The sequence below is a fragment of the Monodon monoceros genome, unplaced genomic scaffold, assembly GCF_005190385.1.
Source record: "Monodon monoceros isolate NGI ecotype Baffin Bay Population unplaced genomic scaffold, NGI_Narwhal_1 Super_Scaffold_12, whole genome shotgun sequence".
In the NCBI taxonomy this organism is placed as follows: Eukaryota; Metazoa; Chordata; class Mammalia; order Artiodactyla; family Monodontidae; genus Monodon; species Monodon monoceros.
Window position 1 is genome coordinate 1,895,455 of NW_021703768.1, and position 13,521 is coordinate 1,908,975.

The 13,521-nt window shown below is 58.8% G+C and overlaps 1 protein-coding gene across 1 annotated transcript in view; it reads right to left on the bottom strand.

Moving 5' to 3' along the window:
* Nucleotides 1-5,794, bottom strand: part of SLC6A3 (solute carrier family 6 member 3) — a 34,873-nt gene extending 29,079 nt beyond the window's left edge. The window contains exons 1-2 of the mRNA XM_029215610.1: nt 5,498-5,794; nt 4,229-4,360 (exon numbers count right to left, since the gene is read on the bottom strand). Coding sequence (XP_029071443.1) covers nt 4,229-4,360; nt 5,498-5,783 — 418 coding nt within the window. The 5' untranslated portion in view covers nt 5,784-5,794. The remainder of the gene's footprint in view (nt 1-4,228; nt 4,361-5,497) is intronic.
* Nucleotides 5,795-13,521: the final 7,727 nt, after the last annotated feature.

The following is a 13,521-nucleotide window of genomic DNA, read 5'->3' on the forward strand; positions in this document are numbered from 1 at the left end:
TTAAAATTCTCTTTCCTCTTCTGAAAGCAATCTACTTATGTGTAGATATTAAACAGATCCAGTATCAGGAGTGATTTATTTAAAAGCAAACAGTCCCTGGTACGTGGTCCCTCTTGGAAAATGCGCTCAGTAGCAGTGATGACAAAACCAAACTGTTCCTTCAGAAGGTCTTCTCCAACGTGGACTCATCAATGTGAAAGAACTCTTTACTGCACTTCTGCTCCCTGAGCTCCTTAGGAGAGGCTGACTCCCCGTGAACTCGCCCCGGCAGCCACATTGGCGGGAAGCCACGCTGCTTCCGGTGCGTCACGGAAGGTGTTCCGTGGTGGTGAGCTGGCTGTGGGTGCCTGCCCGGAAATCTTTGGAAGGTGACAACGCTGCACACCAAATCCTCCACTTGAAGTTTGGGGAACTCAACGGAGCCTCTGATCAAACGCTAAAGCAGATCCAATCCGGGGTCCGAGAGAGAGCTGCCTCCGCTTCTGGTCCTTCAGAACCCACCGCCGTGTGGATAGCCCTCCGCTGGGCAGGCCGGGTTTCTCGCTGTCACAGCAGAGGGACAAGGGTGCCCCGGGCTGACGTGGCTCCTAGGAGGGTCCCCCATCCAAGGGCGCTGCCGTCCAGCTGCCCCAAAGGCCTGCGTGAAGGAACGATTTCCTAGGAATGTGGCTGTGAGCGCCAGCCATTCTTTCGGTCCCTCTGAGTTCTGTCCTCCAGGACCACAGAGCCCCAGGAAGCCCTGGCCCTGGGCCGCCCAAGGGCAGCCCCTCACTGGCCCTCCCTTCAAGTTCTTCCTTTCTGTCACTTAAGACCCAGCCACACGAAATCCACTGCCCTGTTGCTCTGAGAATGCTCTTGTTCGGTGAATGATCAGTGTTCATACGTTGTCATATACGCTAAATCAAGCTCCACATGATACGTTTCTTCTATCATTCTATACCACGGGAAACGTCCCTCCCAAGGAGGTGGCAGGCTCAGTCCCCTCTAATACTTCCAGTGAAAATATGAATGAAAACTTGATGTGTTCCTCTTTTGTCCTGGAGGCGCAAGACCGTGTGTGAGTTTCAATCACAGCTTTTAAGGTCAATTTTCTTAAATCTCAGTTTGTTCAGTATTTTTAATATTAACTCTGCATGCATTTTGTTTTCTTTTAAGCCACTTAAAATTCCTTTTTAGAAAGAGGAAGAGTTTGGTAAACCACACTAAAATATTACTGACCACAAAATATAATAAATTATTTTATAGTCGCTAAAATAGGTGTTTTCCATGCCGTACACACAGTGGGGGGTGATCTTAGGCAATTACGGAGCATCCTCGGGTCTCAAGAGGGACAACAGCCCCCTTCTCCACCACTAAAGCCAGGTCACTCCAGAGCATTCCCCGGAGCTGGCTTCAGCAGGAAGAGGGTGTCGGGGACAAATAGTAATTCCAGGACCCCAGCTGGAGGACACGCCCTGATGGAGCAGCCTCCCATTCCTTGCAAGACTCATTGGCAGGTCTTTGAAGAAAACAGGAGAGAATTCCTCCGCTGTGGGTCTGAGTGCCTTTCGTATCTACTTGGTGTGTGTGTGTGCATATGTATGCGCACGTGTGTGTGTGTGTGTGTGTGTGTGTGTGTGTCTATGAGAGAGAGGGGGCAGGGGGAGGGGAGGGGCAGGGAGGGAATGAGAGGGAGAGGGAGAGGGAGAGGGGGGGAGACAGAGACAGAGGAAGGAGAGGGAGGGAGGGAGGGAGAGCTTGGAGAGACCCCCTCCCAGGCCCCGTGGTCACACTGGCTGCCCTCAGCACCACCGACAGCCTCTGGAGGGACAGTGCCGGGGACCAAGGACACGGCACGGCCCTCTGAGGGCCCTCGCCCTGACCGTGGGCGTCACTGCCTGGCCTTCTCGGGTTGATCTCAGTGCTGTCAGGCCCATGGAAAGACTCCCGGGGTCCAGGGAAGGGAAAGACGGGGAAGAGGGCTCCCCGGAGAGCTGGGTTCCCTTCCGCAGGGCCCGGATGCACCAATCGCCCATTGGAGGACCTGCAGCCCCGTGATGACCGTCTGGAGCATTTTAACTGATGTCTTCATTTATCATGTGTTCCCCCTATTTAATGACACATGAAAGTATGTGCAATTTTATTAGTTAAACTTTTCTTTAAGACAAGGAAGGAAAGGAAGACATGGGTATCAGGGTATCCAGGACAGCAAGGTTTGCCTCACCTCACTCAAGGAGCGATGCCGACCTCCCGTCCAATGGGCATCCTATGGAGAAACTTAACCTGAATGAGCAGGTGATCACCTGCTAGGGATCGTAGCTTCGTTAGTATCAAGCCATTCAAGGTGTCTCCTCTTCACACATAGAATTTCTTGCGTTGATTCTCTGATCTGCAACAAACAGCCCTGTGCTGATAACACAAAGATTCCAAGGCTCGACGGCTGACTTTCTGTGATGTGCGGTTTCCCCAAATCTCCAGTTACAGGCTCCGGCTGAGCTTCCGCCCGCGGGCGCTGCAGGGTGCTTCTCCATGTGGCCTCACTGGCCCCGGACAGCCCTCCAGGAGGATGAGTTTCCAGACCTGGGAGGCAGGAGCGTGGATGGGCCGTGATGTGGAGTAGAGCTTGGAGCCAGCTGGCGTCTGCCCGGGTCTCCAGGCTCCGAGGTCAGGCCGTGCTGACTGCCCCGCAGCTGCACGCGTAACTTCCCCATGGAGGGGCTGACACTCTCACTGTTCCAGTCGGATGTTCTGCAGTAACCAAATTCTTCAGGCTTAACTAGTCCTTCGAGACCCCTGGAGACCGCTTATTGACGTTCTACAAACTGCAGTGTAGAGATTCACTTTGGCAGTTTTGTTGGAGAAAATTCTTCTTCTGGTAGGACACACAGCTGGAAATGTGCTTCTGTCTGCGGGCCTGCAGCCCTGGGGTCAGCGTCCTTTTTCTCGGGAAAGAGGCCGAAGTAAACATGTCGCACAGCTGGCGTCCTTCCCTGGCGTCCCCAGGACGGTCACTTGACGGCGGACCCACCTCATGTCCGACCCGGCACCTTCGTGCTGTGTAACTACCAACAGCTGCGCAGCCCATCGCAGGAGATGCTGGCTGCCCGGCAGGCCCGGAGGACAGGATGAACTCACGCGTCCTCAAGTGTCAGGGTGGACTCGCCGCCCCTGACGGTATCGGCCCTGCCCGCAGACACCGGCCGTGCCCTCGACCTGCCCGGCTCTGAAGAGGCGCCCGCGGTCTCAGCTTCCTGCGCTTCCGCCCTCGGGAACCCCGAGCGCACCAGAGGCCGTTCCACTGACTCAGTTAAGCTTTGACTGCTGTGAGCAGATCCTGCTAAGGGGACGCCCGGCACTGGCACCTGAACCCAGAGCTGCTGCCTCGCCCTGCAGAGGTGTGTGGGGTGAGCTGGGCCAGGGGTTCCCTGCAGCTCCATTGCTGGGTGAGCTGTGCATCACCCAGCCTAGGAGAAAGGGGCTCACGCCTTAGGGTTCACCCAGCAGGCCATCAGAACGGAAGAACTCCACCACAGATGGTAGATAGATCATGCTATGGGTTGGATCGTGGCCTCCAAAATTCGTTTGCTGAAGTTTTCCCCCAGTATTTCAGAATGTGACCTTATTTGGAGGCAGGGTCTTTACAGAGGTGGGCCCTAGTTCAGTGTGACTGATGTCTCTGTAAAAAGGGAAGTTTGGATGGAGAGACACACATGCAGGGAGGACGTGAAGACCCAGGGAGAAGACAGCCGCCCACAACCCAAGGAGTGAGGCCTGGAGCAGTGCCCCCCCCCTCCATCCCTCAGAAGGAATCAACCTCACCGGCGCCTTGAGTTTGGACTTCAGAACTTTGAGACAACAAACATCTATTATTTAAGCCACTCAGTTTGCGGTACTTTGTAAGGCAGCCTTCGCAAACTAATACAGATGGATAGATACATGAATGACAGATTATAGATGATAGATCTAGAGCTAGGAGTATTTTTTATCTTTTCTACTATTTTAGCACTTTGACAAAACACTGCTCATCCATTGCAGGCTGGCCTCACCTGGGAACAAGGAGACACACTCAAGTCCTTAGTCATTACGGAGGTTTAAAGTAGGACCAAAATTAAAAGGATGTGTCCACGTGCCTAGACACCCAGCAAAGCAGGACTGAATGCACACAGCTGGGGTTGACTTGCTTCAGAATTGCTCCAGGCTTGCCCTGGTCCACACCGCGCCGGGTGCAAGGGGGCGTCCCCGCCGTTACCTTTCAGGATAGGGCAGATCTTCCAGACGCCGGCAGCCCCCTCCCTGTTGAACTGCCCGAGGGCCAGCTCCATGTAGAAAAGCGGCATACCGGCAATGACCATGAAGAGCAGGTAGGGGACCAGGAAGGCACCTGGGGGACACGACAGCGTGTTCAGCCTGCGGCCGAGGACGGGCTGGTCTGTTGTCATTGGGGCGAGGGCTCGGCCATCCCAGCCGACCACGTGTGTCCTGGGCACGACCCTTGTCATCCGTCTCCTGTCCCTGTTTCTCCCTGAAGCTCCCTGCAGGCAGGGGCGGTGAGCTTCCTGCCTCCATGCCTGGCCCCCGCTGTCCAAGACTCCGGTCAGCTCCCTCCCCAAGTCATGGGTCAGCCCACGTTGTGGCTTTGCTCCTGGGTGCCGTCCCTTCCCCACCTGCGCGGCAGGGCCTGCCCTGTGTCCCCCTCCCCGCTTCTTGAGCCGTGAATCCTCGGGATGTGACCCTGCCTGGCCCCTGGCATGTGGAACCTGCCTCCATCGGGGCTGCAGCCTCGCTCGGGGCACAAAGTTCAGGCCCCGCAGGCTCAGCCTCCTTAAGCCCTCTGGCTCCACCTCAGATAAAGGGGCTTTGTCTCGGCTCTCTTCCAGGGAGGGGCGGGGGAGACAGGGAGACCCCAGAGTGATGCCTGTCTTGGGGCAACTTCTGTACCTGCTTAGGTCTCCAGTGGGGTGCCAAAACGCTGACCCACTCCCAGGCACCCTGGAAGGCCCTCCCGAAGCCCCAAGTGTGTGGCATGGAGTGACCCCCGACAGGGGCTGGCAGAGTCGGGGGACTCACGGGAAACAGGCACCAACCTAACTGCTTCTCAGCTGGAATTTTTGTGGTGACCCTGGCCCATCTCTTAGTTTTCTGCCTCAAGCCCACACACGGGAGTTCTGGGACTGGCTGTGCAGGGGGAGGGGGACGGGCACACTCCCAGGGCATCTTTGGTGCTGTCAACTGCCAAGGGCCTCTGCATGCTTCGTAAACACGGGTTAAATCAGCCAAAGATACCATTCTCTGGGCCTTGCAGAATTTTCTTTTCCAAAGTGAAAGTCACCTTTGGAAACAGAAAGCAGAGCCATGGTGCCTCTGACCACTCGCTCGGGGACCCTGCTTTCCTGGCCTCAGCATTGGCTCCAGGACATTCATCTGGGGAAACTGTGCCCCACTTATGCCGCATTCCTCCAGATGCCAGCCGTGTGGCCCTGGCTGGCAGGAGGGCGCGGGGAAGGGGGGACGCACTCACCCCCGCCATTTTTGTAGCACAGGTAAGGGAACCGCCAGACGTTGGCCAGGTCCACAGCGAAGCCAATCACCGAGAGGAGGAAGTCGGCCTTCTTACTCCAGGTCTCCCGATCCTGGGCCTGCGCGGGGCTCTGTGGGGGGTTGAGGAGGGTGGAGTTCGTGAGCTGCACCCCATTTTGTTCCTTGACCAGGACGAGTTCCACCGCCTTCGGGCCGGTGGCATTGGCCTCCTTAGCTGCGGCCACCACGGAAGACATCAGTGCCACAGAGCACCTGCTCTTACTCATGGCCTCCTGGACTCAGAGCTTCCTCCCTCTTGGTCTACAGCCAGCATGAAAGAGAAACACACAGGGATACACTGATTTAGTAGCCGGATCACGATGCACCCGGTGGCCTGAGCACAGATCTGAGGCATTTCCAGCCATTTTTGGGGGGCAGAGCAAACGCACCCCAAGCACCCAAGAGGACACAGCCAGGGTTGAGGACAGTAGGAGATGAGCTACCCTCCTCGCGGGGCTGGGAGACAGGCCGTGGAGACCTCAGGACAGACTCTGCTCCACTCCCCCCTTCCCACGCACCCCTCTCCATTCCCATCAAAGTGCAAGGCTGTGTCCTCTCTAATTTAGTAATAATGCCAGATGCTACCTCCACACTCCCCACATGGCCGGGGAGTAATTGGCAGCATCCCTACAGCCTGGACGCTCAGCACCCCACAACCCTGTACCCCCACCCCATCTTGATAACCTTCAAATAGTTTTCAATAGTAAGTCTTCACAACAGTGCGCATACATTCTTTATGCTCAGAGACCAAAGTCAAAAGCAAAATTCTAAAACCAGAGTCAGCCACAGGAATTCAAAGTTTCAAAGGAACGATTACAAGAGTTTCCGTCAAGGAATGGCTACGCATTCCACGACCACCTGTGGCCGCACCTGGAAGGGCTGGGCAGGGACAAGAGCTTCCGGTCAGGTAAATCCTTCCAGTCGGGATTTACCTGGGGGTTTACAGGACTAGCTCCTGCACGTAGTAGCTTTACCAGGGAAATCATCTCCAGGTTACCTTCTTGAAACTCTGGGTAATATAATCAAGGAGAACGGAAGGAATTACACACAGTGTGTAACAGAAATTACGCGGCCGAGAACAAGGTGGGCCCTCGAGGCCCAGGGCAGCTTCAAATATGACTTCTTCTGGCATTTGGATGTTTCAACTGCAGACGCTTGCACGTGTACACGTACACACACACACACACACACACACACACACACTCACTCTGAAGCAGCAGGTAGCAGGATGGTAGCGGTAAAGGGGTTATTTTCCTCTGCATCCAAGTTTGAACAGAAACCCACAACACGTCATTTTATGCACCACGTCTCTGTGACAAACACAACAGCACATTCCTGAGATGAATGAAAAGGGACAGAAGGGACTTGGGGGTGGGGAGAAGCGGGAGGGACGGGCCTGCAGTGGGGTCCAGCGGAGAGGGCTGGGCTTACGCAGGCTCCAGATCCCGGCCGGTTTGCTCTGACAGCGGCTCTCGCAGGCGCATCAGGGACCACCTGCCAGGGAGACCCCGGCTCTGCATTTGGGGTGAGCTCACCCCACCCCTGAAAGCCCCGGCCTCAGAGGCCAGGTTTGGGTACAGAAAGCGAATGTGGTGCTTAGAAAGTGTGATTCTGCACCGAGAACAGAAACAGAGCTGCAGTCCGACCCTACAGCCTGGACGCTCAGCACCCCACAACCCTGCACCCCTGCCCCACCTTAAAAGTCAAAGACTAAGCCCTGTGAAAAGAAGCGATGGCTGAGAAAATCACCCCTATTGGCTCTGGGGGCCGCTTGCCCAGGTGCCCCCAACCCTGGGCAGGTCTGGTTCAGCAGGGAGGGGTCAGGGCCTCAGGGAAGGCGGGGACAGCCGGCCCCTGCCCCGTCTCTCCGAGCCTGGGGCAGGATGGGGCCAGGGGCCACGGGGGCGCACATCAGCCCCGTGCCCGCTCCGGGGCTCGCACCTCTCGGCCACCTCACCTTAAGATCGCCAACGGCACTGTCGCGGCGCTGTGCACCCCAACTGTTGGCGACTTTTGGAGACGCCGCAGCCTGCGTGCGGGACACGGCGCTCCCCGACGGTGCTCGCCCCGGCCCGGCGCCCCCCGGCCGCAGCCTTCGGGTTCAGAGGCGGGAGCGGAGCGCCCGGAGGATGCGCAGGGGCACCTGTGCGGGGAGCGGGCCACAGGGCGGCCCGGCCTCACCTGTGCGCCCCAGCCTCGGCTCTGCTGGGGTCCTGACACCGAGCGTCCACGGAAGCTCCAGCTCGGGTTCCGCTGCGCTCCGGGCTCTTATCTTGTCGCCGGGACCCGCCCCGCCGGCCACCGGGGGCGCTCACCCGCCCTGGCTCCGCCTCCGTGCCGCCCCGGGTGGGCGGAGGACGAGCCCGGACGCGCCCCCGAGCCCCGCCCCCCGGGACCCGACCGCCGGCGCCAGTCAGCGGCCAGCAGCGCGCTCTGCCCGAGGCCTCGCGCGTCCCGGAACCTGGGGCGAGTGGCAGCAGGGGCCCCTCTGGGTCCCAGGCCTCGCAGGACCGAGACGGGCGGTTTTCCGTCTCCTTCCCACTCGAGCTTGCGCCCCCCCGGGGCTGCCCCGCGCATCTGCCTGGGGCGGGGGCTCCCCTGGCCCACCCGGCGCTCCGCCCGGGGAGGAAGCTGGGCGGCGGGCGCGCGGGGCACAGCGCGGGATCCCGCGGGGCCGAGCCGGGTCTTGCCTCCCTCCCCCTCTCCTGCCCACTCTCCCTCTTCCCGCCGCTGCCGCAGGGGCCGCCTTCCCGATGCTGCACCGACCCCTCTCCCCAGACGTCGGTTCCGTCCGTTCCTCCCGCCGCGGCCGCCCATCCCGAGGTCTGGCGCCCTGGGGGCATCTCCTCCACCAGCCGGTCCCACTCGAGTTGGGCCGGCCTGGGGGCAGGGATCCTGCGTCTGGCGTTTGGGGTCCTGTGGGCGTCCCCAGCCGGGCCGCGGAGACCCCGCCCGGGTCTCTGCCTTCTCTCCTCCGGTCTTGCGCCCCGGCCGCGAGGTACCCGATCCTCGCCCGGATCCGGGCTGCGGGGACGCGGGTCCTTCTGTGGCCCGAGAGCCGACACCCCGCAGGACCCAGTGTCCGCGCGCGTCAAGCAAGGAGCGAAGCGTCGTCGCGCTTTGCCCACATGGAGCGCGAATCGACTGGAACCAAGGGGCTCGAATCACACTCGCATCGGAACACGATTTCCAGGGACAGCCCGGAAAGCCGCAGCTGTCGATACTGGCTCAGGACGGACTGATTCGGAATCATTGCTGAGATGACCCCCAGCAAGACTGCACATTCACGATGCGGAGGAATGGAGTCCCCAGACCACCAAGCAGGCCCAGGACCCACAGGTGCAGGACAGCATCAAGGTAGGTGGCACCCTGGCTCTGCACGTGGTGGAGGCCCTGGTGACCCAAGCCTGGGCCGTAACCTACCCCTCCCCACTCCGCGTAAGCTTTGATTTTCCTGTCCTGCGCTGGCTGCAGAGGGGCGTCCACGCCAGCTGCTCTCCACTCTGTCTGGGCCGTATGTCCCTCCTTGGCGGTGCCACAGAAGCAGTGTCCCTGTACCAGGGGCCCGCAGAGCACCCTGGCTCATCTCACTGCCCCTCCGGCAGCCTCCCCACCAGGGGCTGGTGCCCAGGACAGGGCTGGTACCTGGTACCGGGGAAGCACCGGCAGGGGCTGCTCTTCCAGGCAGGACTGGGATCCATGGAAGAACCCACGACTCAGGGTCCCGGCTTCCGCTGGCTATGCTAACAAAAACGCCACAGGCGGGGCAGCTTACGAACATGGAAGTATTGGCTGGAAATCAAGTCCTCACACGGCAGAAGTGCTCTGGAACCACCTTTATAAGAGCACTGGTGCCACCCATGAGGGCTCAGCCCCTGTGACCTGACCACCTCCCAGAGGCCCGACTCCTAGGACCATCGCACGGGGGTTAGGGTTTCAACATGAATTCTGGGGACGCGATTCATTCCGTACACCCGGGGAGGGGGCAGGGATTTCAGAAGATGGTGATGTGCCACCTTGAATCTGTGACCAGTGGCCATCACAGCAGGCGGGCTCTCCCCACAGATGCTCCACAATGTGTTTCAAGCAAGAGGAGTGGTCCTAGGTTTGGGCCTAATGGACAGGGTCACAGGAACACAGAGCAGAGCCAGTGAGCTCAGATGTGTATGTTAAAAGCACACATACTAGGGCTTCCCTGGTGGCGCAGTGGTTGAGGGTCTGCCTGTCGATGCAGGGGACGCGGGTTCGTGCCCCGGTCCGGGAAGATCCCACATCCCGCGGAGTGGCTGGGCCTGTGAGCCATGGCCGCTGATCCTGCGCGTCCGGAGCCTGTGCTCCGCAACGGGAGAGGCCACAGCAGTGAGAGGCCCGCGTACCGCCAAAAAAAAAAAAAAAGCACACATGCTAGATGGAAACACCTGGGGAGCAGAGCAAACCCTGCCGGGGCCGGGGAGGTGGGAGCAGCTGTGGCTCAAGCCCAACAGCGAACCTGCACCGAGGAGAAGAGTCCTGCGTGCGTCCAGGAGCACCGCCCCCCCCCCGCCCCACCCAACCCTCTCTTTTAACGGTGACTCAGGATGAAGATCCCGGGTGCTCTGGAGCAGAATGAAGTGGGAGCTGGGCCTGCAGCCTGGCCGCAGAAGACAGAGCAGGCAGCTGCCCGGCTCCTGTGCACCTCCATTGCCCCCGGCAGGGTCCTCCCTGTCGGCACCTCCATCGTCCCCGGCAGGGTCCTCCCTGTCGGCTCCTGTGCGGGTGGAACCTGTGGGGTTAGAGCTGATTAAACGCCGGGCCTTCGCATGCTTGGAACTTTGCCCAACGTTTATTATTGGCGTGGCTGCTGTTGGCTCAGAGCCCTGGATGGACGAAGTATCTCAGAGTATCGTCCTGCCGACCCTCAGGGCAGTCGCTCGCTGTCTGCTGTGGAGCCGTTGCAGCCGCAGAGCCCGTGGGGGGGCCCAGGGGAGAACCCGGGGCTCTGGCTGCCAGCTGCTGACCCCAGAGCGGCTCTGCCCCACTGGTGACACCCATCTGGGTGCCGCCAACTGAGGAGGTCGCTGCTGGACGTTGCCCTGTGTCCTGTCTCGAGCGTCCTGCTTCACCCTGACTTGGAAGGCAGCGTGGGTGCTCCCCCGACAGGTGGCCCATCCACGGGAGGACAAAGGCCACGCGCTGATGTCAAGGCCTTCGAGGTTCCCGAGAGGCTGGAGCCATGGTGGATAAACGCAGAATTCTATCCGCGCTTCAGAAAGCCACCTGCAGGTGAGGCCGGGGTAGTGGTGCCCGGTGAGCACAGCAGTCCAACAGCAGAGGGGAGGTGCTTCTTCATCCCCAGATGCACGTCTGTCAGGAGGTGCCTGGCTGGAGGGCCGCCACCCCGAAGCTCTGTTAGGAAGAGCTGGAGAGCTCAGGTGTCACCACACTGGTGATGGGGTCGGTCCCCGGCTAGGTTTCAAGAGTGATTGCCATAACTGATGGGGTGGCTTAAACGACAGAATAGCATCCTCTGTCTGTTCTGGAGCCAGAAGTCTGAGATCAAGGCGTCGGCAGGGCTGCCTCCTTTCGAGGACTGAGGGGGAGTCTGTTCTAGGCCCCCCTCCAGTTTCTGGGGGTTTGCTGGCATCCTTGGCGTCGTTGGCTTGTAGAAACATTGCCCCATCTCCACCTTCATGCTCACATGGTGTTCTCTGTGTGTGTGTGCGTGTGTGTGTGTGTGTCTGTGTCATGTTGGATCGGGGCCGGACCTAATGCTCCATTTTAGCTTGATTACCTCCGCAAAGACCTCAGCTCCAATTAAGGCCACATTCTGAGGTCCTGGGGCTTAGAATTTCAACATCTGAATCTGGGGGCACAGTTCAACCCACAACAAAGAAGAACCTTAACAGGGCCGTTCTCGAGGGGAGCAGCTTAGAACATGTCAGAGCCTCCCGACACGTGGTCCCAGCGGCTCAGACTAGTTTAACCTGGACGTGCAAAGTCTTGGAGGGGGAGGAGTGCGGTGCAGGAGAGCTGGCTTCAGGCGTCCTGCTGCTTCCAGGGAAGAAGGGACTCTCGGGGGCGGTGCCAACAGAGGGTGAGAGAGGATGCCCTGCTCAGGGCACTGGCAGGGCACTTGGGGCTCAGTTCAGGCCTCGTTCCCTCTGGCTTTGCTTTAGACGTAAGGGGCCAAGCAGAACCGTGGTGCTTGGACCCTCACTGGGCGCTGGGCTCGGAGCCCATGGGAGCACCTCTGCTACAGCTCCCTCGCCCTTTCTGAACCTACGCTGCTGCAGGCATCGACACCAGACCAGGATGCCAGGGCTCCAGGTGGCCGGACAAGGCCTCACCACAAGTTCACAGGTCACACGACGTTCGTGAGGTGGCCCAGCCTCCGTTCTCCCCTCTGCTTGCTGACCACCCTCACACGGTGCGAAAGGGACCGAAATAATGATCGCTTCCGGCAGTGACCCTCAGGGCAGCGCCGGGCTCTGTGCTCAGCGGCCTCCTGCGCTCAGAGGGTCCTGGCCACACTGGCCTGGCTTCTCCTCACCGAGGGACAAAGGGCAGCGAGCAGACAGAAAGAAAAGCCGCCAGCAGCCTGGGAGCGCCCCCGGGCACTCTGTGCTGCTGTGGCCATCTGTCCGGATAGATGCTTGGACCCTGCACCCCGAGCTCCCCACGTGCCGAGGCTGGAGCCTAGGACTGCGCTTCCCAAAGGGCTTCCGTCAGGCCAGCTCAGGGTCTGCGGTGGGAAGCCCGGCCAAGCCCGCAGGGGCAGCTGCAGAGACGGAGGAGGAGGCCAGTGGGCGGGCCTGCTTCCCAAGTTATTCATAGGGTTCATTTTGAGGGGAGCCCAGAGCAGGCGGCACTGGCAAGAGGGGGCTGTGACCTAGCGCAGTTCCCAAGTCACCCGCGTAAACCCTGGCCCGCACGCAAAGCAAGGATTCTGGGTCTCACCCTCAGAGACTCTGAGTCAGCAGGTCTGAGGTGGGACCTGGGGACCTGCATTCCTAACAACTTCTCGGGGGATGCCACTGCTGCTGGTTCTGGGGCCACACTCTGAGAAACACTGACCTGGCCGGACCCATGGGGCGTGGAAGATTCTGGAAGATAGAGATGCAGCGTGGAGCCCCTGGCAGCCCCTGCAGGGACTCAGTGCAAACACTTGGAGTTTTGGAGAATAACCAAACAGTCTTCTGAAAATCCTATGCTCCGTTTGAGTTAGTATACCGCTGAGCCGTAGTAGAAACTCAAAGAAATCGAGTTAGCATATAAGCTGAGCTGCCTGGCATAAATTAACCAGCCAACCCATAAAGTTTGGTACAGACAGCAACTTGCTATCACCAAGTGGAGGCAATATACACGCTTTCAGGCTCGGGCGGGTGCTGCAGACACAACTAAGCTGCAGGAACAGGTGCCCCCCTTGTTGCATCGGTATCACCCCCTTAACCCGTACCTGGGCTTCACGGGCGTTTCTTATGACCATCTGACTGCGGAAACATGGATCCCACAGTGTACCGATCCCACCGGGGACTGGAAGGCTGCAGCACTGCAGCCACGCTCGGAAGACACAGGGAAATCTTCCCAGTGGGCAGATACCTGAGCAGTGCACAGGGCTATTCCTTAGCCGAGAAGAAGACAGTCAGAGGTACGGGTCTCAGTGATTCTTACACATTGGCTAGTGTTTGGTTGTGTGATAAGAGAGTTCAAAGAAAATCGGGAAATTGATGACAAGACCTTTATCTGCAGATGACGTAATCACCTATGGAGACAATCTTAATGAATCTACAAAACAAAAGCTAGAATTAACAAGTGAATTTAGAAGGTCATAGGATACACAGAAATCAATTGTATTTCTACATACCAGCAGGAAACAACTATAAAGTAAAATTTAAAATAATTTCATTTACAACAGTATCCGAAACAAAATGTTTAGGCATAAAATGCGTGTGTGCAAGACGTGAATGTTGAAATCTAGACACTGCT